Source organism: Medicago truncatula, chromosome 8, assembly GCF_003473485.1.
Source record: "Medicago truncatula cultivar Jemalong A17 chromosome 8, MtrunA17r5.0-ANR, whole genome shotgun sequence".
NCBI classification, from domain to species: Eukaryota; Viridiplantae; Streptophyta; class Magnoliopsida; order Fabales; family Fabaceae; genus Medicago; species Medicago truncatula.
The window spans coordinates 14,261,054-14,279,716 of record NC_053049.1 but is presented as its reverse complement, the minus strand read 5'-3'; the positions used below and the strand labels follow the sequence as shown (position 1 = coordinate 14,279,716).

Sequence of the window (18,663 nt, the reverse complement as noted above, 5' to 3'; positions counted from 1 at the left end):
GAATTACTCTCAATTTGTTTATAATAATAATGACATCCAGTCTGATGTTTCAGTTCAGACATTCCTTAATTGATACAAACAGCTTATAATCGTTACAATACTTACCAAATCAATCTCATTTTCATTTACCAAATTATAAAAAATATCAAGCCTTGGTTTGTCATTCGGATGAAAGAGTTTGAAAAACTATTCAATTTGGATAATTTATTACTAAAAACCTATGCCTGTCTTTAACAGGGAAATATATTAAAAATGAAAGTTGCAATAACAAATTTTTTTGGGTACAAAATAACAAATTTTAAATTATAGAGCAAAATTATCAATTTTGAAAATCAGGGTGAATGGTCGTCCAAACGAACCTAAAAATTAGGGTAGCAACATGCATTTGTTCCGTTACAAATATATACCACACTAAAAATAGAAAATTACAAAATAACTTACAAATTAGGCTATCTTCTCGAGTTGGCAGAAATTTGGACCTAATTATTAATATTAGACAATGTTCATGCTACTATAAGTAAGCAAAATACCATGACAAGGATGTTTCAAAATACATAAGCATTCAATTGCAGATTCTATCTTCATATCTGTTTTCCCAGAAGATGAACACATTTCTAAGACTTCAAACATATACAGAAACAAGAACAAGGATGTTCAAAATATATCACTTGTTTTGCTTAGCTACAGTTCGCTGAACAGTTGAAACACCATCTACAAATTTTGTACGGAAAAGAACATTTGCATTATTGAACATGCCTTCCTTTAGTGACACCACAATAAACTGCAATTGAAAAGAACCAAAAGAAATTAGATTATTCATCTTATTGGGTGTAGAACTGTCAGTGGGTGGACTTACACGAAATTTGAACAGTAAGAAAATTGATTCAAAAACAGTTGCACACCCTAAAGAAAGACATAACTTGAATTTACACATGAAATATTTGTATCTTGTTGATATTCTACAATTAAAGTTTGATGGTTTTTATTTTTGGAATTGAAAAATCAAGATTGCATGAAATAAAGTAAGCCATATCAAGTAACAAAAATGACCCTCTACCTGGGAGTGTGGAAAGTGATTTTTTATCATCTTCCCTATGTTTTGTGTGTGGCTCAAATCAAGAGCTGCATCGACCTGCAACAGATGATAGCAGTTAACATTTGGCTGAACCAATAATCATTGCTTCAAAAGTATAAACATGTAAATTATGTAATAATAACAGTTAATGCATTGTAATAATTTTATTCCAAAATCCAATAGATATGACTCAGTTAGCAGCAAATGAATAAAGTCATGAATGGAGAAGAACCAAGTTTGATCCCTAAAAAACACATCTTTGAGGGGATGAAGAGCACTAAATGTAACTAAGCCATGGTTGAGGACTGATCTCATTCAAAGAGTCGAAGCATATGAGGACATTTTGCAAAACTGCAAGAATGCTAAAGGCCCTTATTAAGTTTGGTTGCGAAAAACAAATTATACACAAGCATTCACACAGGTAAACAGGCCAGAAGATCACACGTTTCAAAATTTTGAGACAAATTTAAAAATTTCCATAATTGTTGTCAACAAGCCAAAAGATCATGTTTCTTAAACAAATTTTGTCATTTCCACCACTCCTAGGTTATTGAACCAATCAGTGTTCATACACAACCCAATAGTAATACTACTTCTAGTCCCATATATAAGAAGAAAAATCATCAAGAGGGGCTCGTTTACTTTGCGAAAACATTTCCTATTTTTATTTTCTAAAATATGTTTATTTTAACTTGATAACAGAAGATGTGAGACTCTAGAAGTGAACCATTCTGATGGAGAGAATGAGAATTGCTAGCTAGAGATGATTCATTTCAGAAAATAACGAAATCATTTATTGGCATTTTCATTGTTTCAAGGAAGGCCAGGTTTAAGGTGCACAAGGATGATAAGTCTTGCACCATGTACAAGGTTGTTTCCACCATTGGTAGAAAAGAGACTTGTGCATGGTGCAAGAGCAATTTACTTGTGCATGGTGCAAGAGCAATTTACTTGTGCATGTTAGACAAAGCCTTCAAAAAAATGCACGCAATAGTTCACTTCAATAGTCTATTATCTCCTTTTTAGCAAGGTTAACACAATTTAGAAAATGTTTTCACAAAGTAAACAGATTTTATAAGTTCATTCCAAATATAATAATGAAATTTAATGTTTTTACATCCACTTACACATGGGAATAGATGCTTTTCCAGTATACATGGAAGGATATCAAAGTAATTTTAACAATTAATTCATCTTAAAATTTGTGACTTTTTCTTATAATCAGTACCCCAAAAATGCCAAACTTTTAATTATATATGGAACCAGAGGGAGTATTATTCTTCATCTCTAAAACTTTTTGTATAACTTCCAACCACTCCAGCCTATCAAAAGTTGCTTGGATAAATTTTCAATCAATTTTGTATATCTTTGCTCATTGTACGTAAGGTAATAAATAGTTTTACCGAACTTATGATTAAAGAGACTGGATATTAAAAAAAAAATGAATACAATGCCAGTCAAATTTTCTGCAATATATAATTCTTAACAAAAAGGACAATTTAATCAAAATACCATTTTCCAATATAACTAAGATTCTCTGAAAAAATTACAATGAAAATCATGTAAAACTTACCTCGTCCAAGATGTAAAGTGGAGCAGGTTTGAAAAGAAGCAGTGCCAGAATCAGAGAAAGTGCAAGCAATGATCGCTGACCTCCACTCAGTTCAGACAAGGACTGTTTCCATACACTTCCAAATGCAACTTTAACCTCAAGACCATCTAGAAAACTGAATCCTTCTGGAGGTTCTAACTTGGCCATTGTGCCCGGTAATAGTGTAGAAAATATGGATCCAAAGTCACTAAAGAAACAATACAATATCATAAATCAAAAATAGAAAAATCAATGAATTACATTGTTAAGAACCAACTCTCCAAAAGCTTAAACTGTTAGATGGCGGCTGCTAAATGTAGTTTTATATCTAAAAAAACAAGTCCTCTAACTTGGCCATTGTGCCCGGTAATAGTGTAGAAAATATGGATCCAAAGTCACTAAAGGAACAATACAATATCATAAATCAAAAATAGAAAAATCAATGAATTACATTGTTAAGAACCAACTCTCCAAAAGCTTAAACTGTCAGATGGCGGCTGCTAAATGTAGTTTTATATCTAAAAAAACAAGTCCTTTAATGCAAGAACCCTTAAGGCTGAAAGTGTGGACATTTCACAAAGTTCAACATGCTGAAATTCAATTTTTTACTTAAAAGGGTGGGTTGGTTTCAAGATTCGACCACTTGACCAATTTTTCACAAAGGCTCTCATACTATACTAAGAACCAATTCAACTACCAAAAATGATTAAACTTTTAGGTGAACGCTTATTAATGGTTTTAACAGCTCAGCATATATATTAAGAGACCAAAATACATGGAAAAAATAAACTTACGTGTTCACTTTGGTCCAGGTAACATTTAGCGTCTCTTTCTTTTTCTCATCTAACTCTTCAATCACCTTCTTGATCTTAGACTTGTCATTCTAGGCAAAAGAAGAATAGATTAAGCCTTTTAGCAAGAAAGATAGAAAATGTTGAAATAGATTGAAATTCACCTCAATTATATTTTTCTTTGACATCAAGTCATTGTACTCGTCCTCTGCCTTCTCAAACATTGCCATTACTTTCTTATTCACCCTTTTCTCAAGCCTTGATTGCGCAAAGCAAAACAGAAAGGAGTGAGCATAGTAAATAAGGAAGACATCTATTTATAGTTGCACACAAAATGGCACCAATAAAGAAATCTATCTCTAAAGCAACACACCCCGATTGTTCAGCCTGAAGTTTCTCGAGTTCTTCCCTTGCTTTACGAGGATCACGGGAAGAGAAATCATAGTCAGTCCCATTTTTACCAAACAACTGTTTTTCAGAAGCAATCCATGCATGCTTCTCTATCAATTTATCCACCCTCACAGAACAGTCTTTCTGTTCCATTTCCATTCGTTTTACCTGGAACAAAATGGAATGAGGATAATGTTCTTTAGCACACAAGTTCTGTTGAGATTTAAATAAATAGTAAATAATTATATTTACGTTGTAAATATATTCTAGAATATTATGTAGAAATTTCCTGTTATAATTAAGTCAATAATCTCCTATATAATAGACCTTCCGTAGTGCTATTCAGACACATGGTTTCAGCACATGTTTCTCTTTTCTCTCTTATTCAACAAGTTCTAAGGGTATGGAAATTATTACCTCGTTTTCCATCCTCTTCCTTTCAAGATTACTCTCACTAAGTTTATGTTCAAGCTTTGTTTGCTCTTTAACAATGCCACTGATTTCCTTATCACACTGCTTCATTTTCTGACGAACTGCATTCAGCTCTGACCGAACTTCATCAAGATTATTCCTCACAGCAGCAACCTACACCTTGGAGATTTGAGGACGCAATTCTTGCTTTAGAGAAAGAGACAAAATCAAAATAGTTATCTGACTTACTGTAGATTTTTGTTCTTCTACTTCTGAGGCAAGATTACTAATCTGTGTACTCATTGATGCTAATTGATTCTCCAAGGAAGCTTGCTCCTGGATAACAGCTTCCATTTCCATTACAAGCCTCTCCTTTTCATTATCATGTCCCTAAACCAGCGAACAACCAATTAAGTATCTTAAGCAGTGACTATTTACTTATCTTTTTACCTTGTTTCCTTTAGATTATTATTTAATTTCCTTTATATTGCTATTTAATTACAAGCATTTAAATCGTGAAATTCCATCCCAATAATTTTTTCTTCAACAAAAAATTGCAAACCATATCTCCCACTATTTTTGTCTTAAGTTCAGGACAGCGTGAATTTTTTTGCTTAATAGTTATCACTTTTATTTTTAAGGAAGTTATTACTTGATAGTTGATTCCACGATCTAGATCAGCAATCTTTAATATGTTGGTTTGCACAAAAACTCAAGCATGTTTACAAGTTAAACCACAAGTTTGACACATTATACAAATTGTTATTTCTTTATTAACATTGCAACATTTTATATAGCCAAAAACGTAATAAAAATTTAAATGATTAAATAAACAGAATAATTCTCAAATATAATGTTCTTTACTAAACTTAGATGTAATGATATGAGAATAAGAAAATTAAACGGTTTAGATCGGGATCACATGTTTGAGATTCAAAATCCATTACTGGATTGGACCCTTTCACATAAAATTCTCAAATCAAACACCACGATTTATATCAGGCCGCGGGTTGGGTTGGGATTACCCAAACCACTGAACATCCTAACGTTAGAATCGGAAATTATTCAATTGTTATAAATAAGTTTGAATGAATCATGATATGTCAAAATGATAACAAATAAATTATAATATTCAAGTGTACCTTTAGGTCTTTTGAAGATGACTGCATTTGGGATTTAATCGACTTTATCTTTTTCTCCAAACCTTTTAGTCTACTTTCTCGATTATTGTCATGTTCTTTGATTGTTTTCTCAAGTGATAAAACAGTCTTGACACAGTTCTCATATAAAAGTTGCTTTTCTTTGACTGCAGATTTTGCTTCTTCAAGTTCTTGCTCAATCTTCTTAACTAATTCACCAAGCTACAAAGAGAAAAAAGATGGGGTAAATGGGAGAAAGCAAAGAGAGGTAAATCACAAAAACATGGAGAAAAACAAAACTGCAACTACACAAACTCAAGGAGAAAGAATTTAAATACCTTATGATGCTCGTTTTCCTCAGCTCTGCTCTGAAACAATGAAAGATCGTATGACTTGAGTTCTAATTGTGTTTTGAGGTCTTTAAAATTTTTCTGAAGAGGAAGAAGCTGTGTGATCTGCAAGTCAAGATAGGAAGACAAAACAGACATATAAGATTGAGATTATGCTAAAAGTTTGAAACCCTGTGCTTTAGACACAAGAAATTGACATAGAAATTGACTAGGCTCTACAAGTAAAAATAGCAAATCTGACTAGGCATGTGCATGGGGCAGTTAATGAACCACACATGATTTAAAATCAGTTTTGCAAACCAAACCAAACAATGGCAGTAACAAAGATAATATGCAATTTAAAAGAAAGAGAACAATTAGAACAAAAGCTGTTACAAAAATCAATCTGCATCTTGTTTAACAATGTCAATTCCATATCTTACAGGCTTTTCTAAATGTAAGTCTACATGTCATTATGGAAGTAAAAAAACAGGTGTTCAGGGGCTACCTTTGCCTCAATCTCTGATAACCTACTTTGATGCACTGAAAGTTTTGACTCTGCTTCAGCCACAGCATGAAGTTGCCTCAATAGATCACCGCTTCCCCTGTTATAACCAACCCATCAAAACATACCGAAAAGCATATACAACATAACATTGAGCCCGTTTGTTATAGCTTGTTTAAGGAAAAGATCACTTTTTTTATAAAAATAATCACTTTTAAGAGTTTTGTATCCATTTGTTACAGCTTTTTAAAAAAATCATAATCTAAAAAAAATCTAAAAACAGCTTCTCAAAAAATAGATTTTTTTTTAGAGGAGAAAAAATATGTTTTAAAAGATTGAACTAATTTTGTAACAAAAAATCCCTTTTATATAGTTGTATCCAAACAAACTAAATTATTTGTTTAAAAAACGTGATTTTTATTATGGTAAACAAACGCAAAATAGATTTTGACTTTTCATAAAATCTCTAAAATATAAACTCTAAATTATTTTATGTCAACTTTTATTTTAATCCGTAACAAACGGTTATCTGATACAAACATTCAATAACTAAGTGATTGCATCACTTAGTAAAGAACAAAACCTGTAAAGTAAAATATAAGTTGTCAAAATAATTTGGGATCTCAGTCAGTCTATTAGTCGGAGAATAAGAGATACATGCATATTGCAGTAATAATTGTAACGATGAAAAGAAGGTAGAATCATACTTCCGGCTTCCCCCAGTCAGAAGACCACTTGGCTGAAATATATCTCCTTCAAGAGTGACGCTTGTGGTGTGAACCTCCCGACTAAATGCCACCTATCAGACATCCAACAAAATGCAATTCAAATTAAGCATCTATATAGGTGGGTGAGAATTGATGATATGCAAAAATAGACAACAAAAAACATGAAGTGTCACAGTGGAAACAATTTGCAATCACCTATTTAAATAAAGCATTTAAGTGACAATTTTATTATATTTTGCATTAGGTAGATATACATTAAGAATATCCGGACATGATATATTTTGCATTGGGTATATATACATTAAGAATATCCGGACATGACATGATGAAAACATTAAACGAGATATGCATAAAGTCATTGTTACGAACCTAGAAAGCAAAAGTGGAAACTGTATATATAAAAAATATACAGTAAGAAAATACAAGACATGACATGATGAAAACATTAAACAAGATATGCATAAAGTAACTGTTACGACAAACCCAGAAAGCACAAACCCAGAAAGCAAAAGTGGAAACTGAAAAAAAGAAAAGAAAGAAAAAGCTTAATGAATGAGTAAATCAGAATACAGAGACCTCTCCTCCAAGGGTTTCCCCTTCTATAACTAAGTCACTACTCTATTTTTCCAAACAAGCAAATCTGAATGCCATTCTACACATTTATATTCACTTATTCATTTGGACCTCTTCAACTAACTAACCATAACCACCCCTTATTCCTAACTAACTATACTTTATTCAACTCTTTCATCCAACAGTCACCCCATATTTCTACATAAAAGTAACCAATTATAAAGAGGGCAACCAAGTGCTATAAAACTCCTACCATGGCAAGATCTAGGGATGAATTGAACTCATTATAGGTCTATTGTAGGCCGCCTTATCTTGTAATTAATTTATTCAGTTATTGTTGGACCATCAAGCTATTAAATTATAATTACATAATGTGAAGAAATGCATCTAAAGTGCAACATGTAGATAACATTAGTGAAGGGTTTATGCCTCAATGTAAAATTAAGGATACATAACTCAGCAGGAAAATCAGGTGTAGCTTGTTACCTCCTTTGCAGCATCGACAGTTTTGCAAACAAAGGTTGAGCCAAAGACGTATTCCATTGCATTCTAGATCAAATAGGATACTTAGTTAGCTAAAAGCAAGTTTAAAATTAATTTAAATTAAATTAAATAAAACTACAAACATTAAAATTAATCAAATTTTCCATGGAAAAGATTATTAAAAAAAATTAAACGACATGGGAAATGCCATGTAAGCATGGAAAATAAATAAATAATTTAAAACTTTAAAAATGTGTGCAGTAAATGTTATTATAAAATAAATAATTGAAATTCAAAGAAGCAAACCTTCAATTCCTCTTGATAACCAACCAAAGAAAGTGCAATTTCGGCATTCTCCTTGCCCACCTGCAATGAAATTAGCCAAGGTCCTCAGTAAAGCTAATTAATAATCAAGACATGGTAAAATAAAATTAAAAAATTCAGATATAAAATTGCAATCACCTACCAATCTAACGGCAGCTTGTTGAACTCTTGAGGGAACAGTATAGGATTGTATTTTGTTCAGAGGTATAATTGTAACTCTTTTTCTAAGTTTGCCATTCTGTAGTAGCTGTTTTCCAGTACTTTCTGTGTCAACTACAACATTGTACAACTTTCCACCAGCTGTAACCTGAAATTGGTCAAATTCAAGTCATTAACGTCAGAAACCTGAAAATGGTCAAATTCAAGTCAATAACGTCAGAATTTTCATTTATTAATTCGGATAAGTTGTCACGTTGTCAACCTCTAGGGCAGTCACGGTGGACCTATCTTTCACTTTGATGAGTTTTGCTACAACACCCTTCACCTTTGACCTATCAAAGTTCTTGACAGGATCAATGTATGAAAATTCAACATTGGACAAGTATGCTGAAAGATTGCGTATTTCATCCTTCAACTTTTGCACACAATCCCTCTCAGATTCGCGCTCCTGGAAATCATTTTAAGGAAAAATTTCCAGTACTTAAATGAGACTTGTGAACCTCTTTAGATTCAAAAGAAACTAACATAAGAAAAAGCAATCAAACCTTTTGCAAAGCTTCCATTTCATCCTCTTTGTAAGGAAGAGATTCCAATCCTGTTTTGATATTTTCAACATCCTTCCTTCTAGCTTTGAGCTCATTTTCCACAGAAGTAGCTTCATCCTGTTTTGACTTTAATTGATTCTTTTTCTCTTTCAGTTCCTTCTCGCAATGGCTAATTTTGGTTTTCAGCTGTTTCAATTCTGTTTCAGCACTCCCAACTGCTATCTTTGCATCACCTAGTTGATCCTCTAAGCATTTCTCCTCGTTGCCACTGCTCTTGCCAACTAAAACACCCTATCAATAGTGTTGAGCAATTGAATAAATAAACACACCAATATAACAGAGACACACAAATAGACAACATAGATCCTAATATAATTAAACCAGCACATGCTTCTTTTACCTGATATTCTATTTCATGCTCCTCCAGGCTCTTTGAGAGCTCCTCAACTCTACTTTTTAAATCAGCTGCTCCTTCTTCAGCCTTTCTAATGGCAGAGGCCTTCTTTTCTACAGATTGCTTCAATTCTTCAATGTTTTTAACAATCTTCAAAATATCAAGGTTTGAAGTCCAAATATCAGGTTCACAAAAATGGAAAAGTTTTAAACATAATTAGCACAAACGTTTTTTAAAAAAAAAAAAACAGCAATATTCTTGAAATTGAACAAGATTGAATGCATAACATCGCTAACATACTTTTCCTTTGTTGACTTCTTCGCTCCTCAGAGTGTCTTCTTTATTATTTAGTACAGACGTTTCCTTCACAAGATTCTGGGAAAGTTCATCTACCTTGTCCGACAGAGATTTCATTTCTCCGCCCATGCTTGCTTCCTTCTCAGCAGTTAACTGAGCTATTTTAGTCTCCATTTCTTTAACATCCACCATAGTTGTCTTAGCCATGTCGTCAATCTCAGTTATCTTGGCTTTTACTTGTTCCACCTCAGAAATAGCATTGTCTTTAATAGTCTCTGCTTGAACATACTCAAAAGCAATACAGAATCTTCTCAGCCTATCTAACTCAGCGTTACAATTAGCCCATTGCATGTACTGCGTCCTTTCTTTCCTTAACTTCTCCAAAGCTGGAAGTATCTCCTGATCAAGAAGCTTGTTGATCTCATCAACCTTACTCTGCTTCTTCTCGAGAGTTTTTAGAGCAGCCTCTTTCTTTGTCTCGTACATTCTTGTCCCCGCAGCTTCCTCAAGCATAGACAATATCTCTGGGGGTTTCATATTTAAAACCTTGGTAATCCTCCCTTGCATTATGAGGAAATGTGGATTGTTCACATTTAGTTGTACCGAATGGAAAAGGTTTTGAACTTGACTAGGCTGCGCAAGTTTCCCATTTATCAAATACTTGTTCCTACCTCCAACCACAATCTGCATTGCAGCCCATCACATTACATCACATAACATAGAAAATGAACCAGTAAACCAATCCAAGCATAAGCTAAACCTAAAACTCAACGCTTATAATTTTATTATTTTATTTTAAACTATCTATGTAACCGTTCAATGAAGCAATCTAAATATATGTTTGTAGGTAAAATTAGAACAAAAAATTGCAAACATAACTTAGATCCCGTTTGTCCCAGATTCTTAAAACAATGAGAATCTAAAATAATCTCAAAACTGCTTCAAAGAGAAGCTGTTTTAAGTAGCTTCTCTTAAAAATCATTCTCTTTAATGATTGATTTCAAAAAAAAACACACACACACACACACACACACATATATATATATATATATGATTTTTGTTTTGGTAAACAAACACAACAGCTTATGCTTTTTTTTTAAAAAAATCTCTAAATTATAGAGCATAAAAATCATTTTTTTTTATAATTTGTAACAAACAGTCCTTAATTTCACTTCAAAAATGACACTCGAGCAATGACCTATGTAGCCCTGACAATCAAAGGTGTGTCACGTGTCTGACACATGTTCAATTTATATTAGTGTCAGTCTGTCAGATACCACAAGACGACATTGAGTCACTTACGCATGTAGTTACATTTAATAGCTTTAATTTTCTTAAACTATTACCGTTGTCGTATCCGGTGACGTGTACTTGACAGTGCTTCATAGAAAGTGACCTAAAATCAATCCAAACAGCTACTAAACTCAAAACCCACAATTCCATTTCATCAAAATCAAAATAACATAAAACTTGAAATTTCAAAACAATAACAAACCTAACTGAACTATAAATTCAAAGATAAATAAAAAATAAAAAATAAAACGAAAACCCGTCTAGTAACCGCAATCTCGGAATGGCCTTCATATCCAATCGCAACAAACACAACAATTTCTGCTTTTCGTAAAAATCTCTAAAAATTAATCTCTAATTTATTGAGCATCAAAAATATTTTTATATAATAATTTGGAACAAACCAACCCTTAATCTCACTTGAAAGGGACACTCGGCAGTGACCTAGCACCGAAACTTCAGATCAAAGGCATGTCCTACATCTTACACCAACACATGTAATTACATTTGATCACATTTATTTTCTTAAACTATTACCAATGTCATTTTTGGTGATCGAGTTTTTGCCAGTGCTTCCTACGGGGTGACAGAAAATCACTAAATCTATAATAAAAATTAATCTCTTACTAAATTATAGAAAATCAAAATCACCTTTTTTTACTGTTTGTTTTTGTTCTTTGTTTTCCCGTTAGCTTTGTAACCAAAAAAAAAAAATCACCTTTTTTTTATAATCTGTAACAAATTGACCAAAAAGTAACATATAAGCAATTCAAACAGCTACTAAACTAAAAACCCGCAATTCAATTTCATCAATACAACACTCTTTCAAAAAATAAAAAATCATCAAAACAACATAAAAATTCAAACTTTAACCATAAGAACCAGAATTAAACTATAAATTCAAAGATTACCTGTCTAGTGACGGTAATTTCAGAATGAGCTTCATAACCAAGCGGACTGCGACCCCTTTCAGAATTATCAAACACAATTGAAACAGTAGCTTTGGTAATTCCCGCTTGACCTTGTTTATACACAAGCTCTTGAAGATTGGAACAACGAACCTGTGTCAAATTGGTGATTCCAAGAACGAAGCAAATCGAATCGAGAATATTCGATTTACCGGAACCATTTAAACCGGTGATTGCGTTGAAGAATCGGTCGAATCCAGGAACGACGGTGCGTGTTGCGTAGGATTTGAATCCTTCGAGGCAGATTTCCTTGATGTACATCGTGTGTTAGGGTTTTGGAGATGGAAACCCTAAACGGTAGCGTTTTGACGGTGACCGTTGTGTTGCAGAGAGAGAGAGAGAGAGAGTGATAATGGAGAGTTTGAAGTTTTGGTGAGTTTATTAAATTCAAAAATCGTGAAAGGCGGGAAATTTTCGCCAATTTCAAAACGACTACGTTTGGGTGAGCTTGTGCAGAAATGAAATGAACTGGTCAACTGGAAGTGAACGTGAAAGTTGGCCAAAAACGGTCCATATTAGTGTTTTGAATTTTGATTTTTTTTTTTAAATTAATTAACGAGATGACGGTGGTTTTAGTTCTTGAATGTAGAACAAATAACTATTGTAATTCTTTAATGTATCAAAATTTTAAAATTGTCATTGATTACTCAAAACGGTCTCTTGTGTTAAAATGATTTGGCGTTAATATTATCATGTTAGTCCATCAATATAATTGTTTATTGTCATATTAGCCTCTACAAATACTTACTGTTGTCCTTCAAAAAAAAAAAAGTATTTACTGTTGTAACGGTACCAATATAAAAAAAGTTAATGTCAGCATTGAGAGACTAAAATGACTATTACACCACTAATTAATAGAAGAAGCAAAATAATAGTTTGCGTCTCCGTGAGCAAAATTCAGTTGGTGGGAATATTGTTTATATATGTTGAGGTCGGTGTTTAACCCTTGAATTTCTACACTTGTTTGTTCACCTTTAAATAGTCTGATAGAAAGAAAGAAAATAGAATAAATATTTGTCGCTTTTAACATATACCACATTATAACCCTAAAAAACCTCTAGAGTGTGTATATAATGTTGATTTTGAATGACTGTTTAGAATTTCTTCAAGCTTATAGCCAGGTGCATTAAAATGCCGACTTAAGTGGACAGATAGTCATGACCAACCTTACTGGTTTTAGAATGATACGTTGAAAAAGAGTGTGTTTGAAAGTATAAACTATCTTTTATAAGTTTGTCTCGCTTACATGGAAGTGGTAAGTTAGTCAAAGTCTAAAAATGGAATGAACGACGATCTAAGCACCTTATCTACAAAGGCATGTTCTCTGTAAATTTTAATTTTAGCTATTGTGTTACTTGAGGAAACTAACAGTTTGAGGTTGTGATAACAGGTCGTCTTCGTTATTTTTAGTATGTTTTTGAGTCAGTTTAGTAGGCAACTTAGTTATTATAAAAGAGTTTTAGACCACTTGGTGACTGTTATTACGCAAGGAGAAAACATTATTAGACTTGATGTTATTACGTAAGGAACTCAAGGCAATGGTATGTATGTGAAGGCGATTTAAGATCGTGGGTAAAATTCGGTTAAAGCTGAATATGGAAAAAAGAGGTCTAAATCAAAGAATGTGAGAACAATTTAGTGCTTTGGTTTCAAACTGTTCGACCATTGAAAGATGGATTGTCCAAACAAAATTGAGCTCATCCAATTATGCAAATGTGGTTCAAACCGACGATTCTAGTAATGAAAGATAAAAACTTATGCTTTGTCTAGCAAGTGAACAAATGCATGGATTCTTCACTTTTGTTGTTCTTACCACATGATGTCGCACCGATAGTGGTTCACTACAGTTAGGTCAAGAAGTTTTCAATTTATTTAATTTAGGGATGAAAAATCATCCCTAAATCATATGTTTGGTACTAATAGTTGGTGGTCAAGCCCTTTACAATGTTTGGGTATTGGCTGAGTTGGTTTTGTTGTTGTACTGACTTCTACATTTCGGTGTTTCTTGATGAGTCTTTGAGGCACGCCTTGTGCTAATAAGGCTCTTGTTGTTAATATAATTTCATTTTTGATTGTTCAAAAAAAAAAAAGGGATGAAAAATCATGTTCTATCACCAAAATGAGGGAAATTAAACTACTATAAACAATGGTGGTATGTGAGCGATGAATGATGTTAGATATATTCCATGGTTAGGAAAAATAGTTTCGTGTTCGGTTCAAAACCGAAAATCACTAAAAAAAAGGAATCTTAAACTATGTTATTATGATGTGTAGGGCCTACCAAAGACTCATCCATGAGTGGTTTCAAGTATTTTGCGACTTTCACCAATTATTTTTCTTGCAAAGTTTGGGTGTTCCCTTAATGTGTTTCATAGATTTGGTAACTGGATTAGTTGGATTAAGAAGCTCTTGAGTCAAGATTGGATCCTTAATGTGTTTCATTTTCATTGGAAATGCAACTTCGTTGTTGATTGTTTGGGTAAATTAGGTGCTAAAAACTTTGAGAGTTTAATCACGTTAGATACGGTGTATCTTTCATACTACTTGCTAATGTACCAGACGTATCTTTTGTTAGACATTATCCTACTTTAAACTTTTTTGTTTGCTGCTTCTATTAATTTTTTTCTTATGTTTTTTCTTTTCTCTTTTTGTATAAAAAAATACACATTATCCAAAAATGTCATTCTTCATTAAAATTTAAAGTGATATTAAAAATAATAATATCACTTTACGTAAACTTCAACTTATACAAAACCTTGCTCATACACCACGATCTCTAACTTACAAAAGAGTAATGATATTTAAACATCATTAATTTAACATGGTATAATGACATCATATAAAACTACACCAAAAGCAATAGTTAATTTGATTAGAGAGAGAATTATTGTTAAACCGAATGAGAACCGTATCAAAATAACTTTTCCGTTTACAAAACAATTTAAATGTTAGGGCACTTCAGATTCACATTCAATGTTAGGGCACTACATATTCACACAAATTACATCAAGGAACATACAGTCAAAAAACATTTGACTTTAGAAACTTAAAACACATTAACTTACCACAAATTTCTACACCCTAGAATTTTCTTCCAGTGTTTTGTCATATTTCGTGATTCTTCAAATCTAATCCACTTCATATCCGTTTAAGTCATGTCACTGTTCACATATATAACATACACATATGCATATTTTGAGAGTGAAATGACCAATATATTTTTTTCTTCTTCTAAATGTTAGTAATAAATAATACAAAATAAGTTTGGTAAGTTATACTAACTTATACGCTAAGGGTGTGTTTGTTTCCACATAGAGGTTGGAAAGATTGTGGGATGAGAGAAAGACACCGGAAAGGAAAGGTTTCCATTGTTTGAAGCAACATAAAAAAACATGGAAAAGAAGCATATTGATGGGCCCACACACAAAATTGTTTCCGCGCTGATTTGTGCAGAAAGAGAGTAGAAAGCTCATTCTTATGTTGAAAAGTCACAAATACCCTCGCATTCAAATTGTTTCCAACACTTTTTCTTTTTCCTTTAACGTAAGTAGCGTTTTTCTTTTTGTGTCAGGTTGTCATCGATTACCATTTCCATTTCTATGTTCTAGTTTTTGTATTTTTCTTTTGACATCATGTTCTACTTTTTATATTATATTATGAATATTTTTTTCTTAGGGATATTATAAACATGGAGGAGGTTAACCGGCGTCCTCGGACATTGGTTAAACAGTCAAAAGAAGTAAGATTTTATTAAAAGATGGTGTAATAATTGAATTTTTTTTTCTGACCCTTTTCTCCAAAAAAATTTCAGGTCTGACCCCCTTTGAAAAAAAAATTCCAAAATGACCCACTTTTGGTTTTTTTTTTTGTCCTTTTGTGCGTTCCCGCCCTTTGAAAGGGCGGGACTGGCCGCCGGTCTGACACGTGTCACATCGTGACTGGGCAACTTTTTTTTGTCATTCTTGCCATTAATGGCGGGACCGAATTTTTTTTTTCTTTCATTTTTTGCTTTTTTGGGCAACATTGTACATTATAAATACATATTAATTTATTTGTGAAAAAATTTCAATTTTGCTCCCATGTCAAAGGGCGGGACTGGCCGCCGGTCTGACACGTGTCACATCGTGACTGGGCAACTTTTTTTTAAATTTTTTTTTTTGTCATTCTTGCCATTAATGGCGGGACCGATTTTTTTTTTTCTTTTCATTTTTTGCTTTTTTGGGCAACATTGTACATTATAAATACATATTAATTTATTTGTGAAAAAATTTCAATTTTGCTCCCTTGGGGAATCGAACCAGGTGCATATGGGTCATTGCCATTCTGTGTTACCACTAAGCCAATGTACATTTGATGTAAATTTTTGCATCCAATAATATATATACCATTTTTTAAATTCATTTTTGTTTTTTTAATATAAGTCTTATAAAAAAAAAAATATAGGGTCCCCATGAGCTTAGCTCATTTGGTAAGGGATAATGCACAATATGTGCAGGGGCCGGGGTTCGAACCCCGGGCACGGACACCTCACTTATTCATTTTAAGGTGAATTTCTCTAGCCACTAGGCTATTTGACAAAAAAAAAATATAGGAGATTTTATAATTTTAATTGGATTCTAGATTTTACTTTGAAAAATTACTCCAATATGAACAAATTCTAGATTTTATTTTGAATATATATATATATATATATATATATATATATATATATATATATATATCTTGAAATAATATATATATCATTTCGTCGGATAATTTATTGGTGAAAAATATATATTTCGTCGGATAATAATTGTAACGCCCTAGTTGTTATATTTAATTAATTTGAATTATGTGGAGTATATATATATATTTATATATGATGTTTGGTGATTTATGCGGAGTAGATGTATATATATATGTGATTTTGGGTGAGTTATGTGATGTATTATTTATTATATGGTTTATTTAATAATAATTAGAATAAGTATGAAATAATAATTATTTTGGAGTTTGGGGAGTTATTTAATAATTATTAAAATTAATGGGGAATTAATGGAAATATTAGGGAGTTAAGTAAGAGGGAAGTTGAGAAATAGTATCAGAAGCAGTTTTACGTGAAAAACCAACCTTTGGGAGAAGAGGGAGAGAAGAGCAAGTTAGAGCCAAGAATCATTTCTGCTGTACATTTTCTGCAATTTCTAAGGTAAGGGTGAGGTTTACTTCAAGAATGTAGTTATTAAATTCTGATTTTGTATTTAACAGGTTTTGGTGAGGAATTGGGAATTTGGGGTTTTATGATAGAATGAGGATTTTGAAGTTGTAAGCATGTTTTTTATGTTAGCATTGGTTTCTGGTTGCATAGAACACTTAATTATGTATCTGTAAACTGATTTGGGGAGTGATTGGAAGAAAAATGGGATTTTTGGGTAAAACCAGTTTTCTGCCCGTACAGAAGTTCATCGCTCGCCTCGCGAGTAGCTGTGCTCGCCATGGCGAGTGAGCAACTTCATAGCTCGCCTCGCGAGCAGTCCAACTCGCCATGGCGAGTAGCCCAGATTAAAACTTGATTTTTGAAAAGTTGTTATAAGATGTTTTGGGGATGGTTTAAGGTACCTAGATGATTTTAATGATGAATGGTGGAATTTTTAGGTTAAAAAGATGAATAGGGAACTTAGAAATGAGTTTTGAGTGAGAAAATGACATTTTTCCCGAGAGCACCTGATTTTCACTCGCCTCGAGTCCGCCTTGAACTCGCCGCGGCGAGCTAGTGTTTTTGTGAACTCGCCATGGCGAGCAGATGTGCTCGCGAGGCGAACTGCACAGTTCCTGAGTGTTATTTTGCTAGCTTGAATAGTGGAGGTTAATGTTGTTGTATTTGAGCATGGTTATATATAATTATGCATTATTTTGGTCGATTGAATTGCTGGATTGATGATTATTGATGATGGTTGAATGTATGTTATTTATTGAATCATACATATTATTATAGTGGAGTCGCATGGAGTTGCATTGCATGATCAGTTGTATGTAGATATACACAAGTAGGTCCATTGCATATGCATAAAACAGCGGTGAGGGCTTCGGTCCTGGAGTACTAGTTGCTCAACAGCGGTGAGGGCTTCGGTCCTGATGAATGCTTTAACCATTCAAAAGCGGTGAGGGCTTCGGTCCTGTTGGTACCACATGCATATTGCATTTCATTAAGAAGTCTACGATGGTGTCTTAGCAGTGGTCATGTCATTTGCATGAGTCTTGGTTGTTGATTTCAGTTATTATCTGATGGATGATGTTGATGTTGAATATGCATTTATATATATTCATTGTGATGTGGAGCCTTTATTGTCTTTTGAACAATGTTGTTGAATTATGCTAAGGCCTTTAATGCCATAGACTGTTGTTGGATGTTATGAGGTTATGGATTTGAAAACTATTCCGCTGCTATGTTTTCATAAATAATAAGTTGCTTGATTAAATAGTTTTATTTTCTATTTAAGAAATTTTGAAATGACGTGTAGCATGCCCGTTGTGGATTACTCTGATGTATAAATGTTATTTAATTGCTTTTGGGTAACGGGGTGTTACAATAATAATATATATATATATATATATATATAATTTATCGGTGAAAAAAATTATTTTTTCGGATAATTTTTCACCGATAAATTATATATATATTCGTCGGAGATCCT

General features: G+C 32.8%; 1 protein-coding gene across 2 annotated transcripts; it reads right to left on the bottom strand.

The window, feature by feature from the left end:
* Positions 1-303: 303 nt before the first annotated feature.
* LOC25501067 (structural maintenance of chromosomes protein 2-1) lies at positions 304-12,470 on the bottom strand. 2 transcript variants are annotated; one of them, XM_024772791.2, is made up of 21 exons: positions 11,936-12,470; positions 9,738-10,418; positions 9,444-9,587; positions 9,044-9,334; positions 8,761-8,946; positions 8,482-8,646; positions 8,322-8,381; positions 8,019-8,081; positions 6,939-7,030; positions 6,235-6,331; positions 5,736-5,852; positions 5,401-5,619; positions 4,508-4,648; positions 4,265-4,432; positions 3,831-4,015; positions 3,622-3,715; positions 3,461-3,549; positions 3,016-3,064; positions 2,649-2,825; positions 1,058-1,132; positions 304-781 (listed from the first exon to the last, which is right to left on the bottom strand). In XM_024772791.2, exons 1-21 carry the CDS (start codon positions 12,251-12,253, stop codon positions 665-667), a joined length of 3,528 nt encoding a protein of 1,175 aa, XP_024628559.2. In that variant the 5' UTR covers positions 12,254-12,470; the 3' UTR covers positions 304-664. The 2 variants fall into 2 exon arrangements, with proteins under 2 accessions (XP_024628559.2, XP_013445069.1); XM_013589615.2 differs by lacking the exon at positions 3,016-3,064 and having other exon boundaries at positions 2,649-2,874; positions 11,936-12,253.
* Positions 12,471-18,663: the final 6,193 nt, after the last annotated feature.

What these genes read in the sequence shown, in the direction of transcription:
- LOC25501067 (XM_024772791.2), bottom strand. Translation starts at nt 12,253, where the DNA reads ATGTACATCAAGGAAATCTGCCTCGAAGGATTCAAATCCTACGCAACA. An exon ending in GGAAGAGGATGGAAAACGAG is followed by an intron (nt 4,016 to 4,264) that starts GTAATAATTTCC and finishes ATTTTGTTCCAG; the next exon opens with GTAAAACGAATGGAAATGGA. An exon ending in CAAAGAAAAATATAATTGAG is followed by an intron (nt 3,550 to 3,621) that starts GTGAATTTCAAT and finishes TCTTTTGCCTAG; the next exon opens with AATGACAAGTCTAAGATCAA.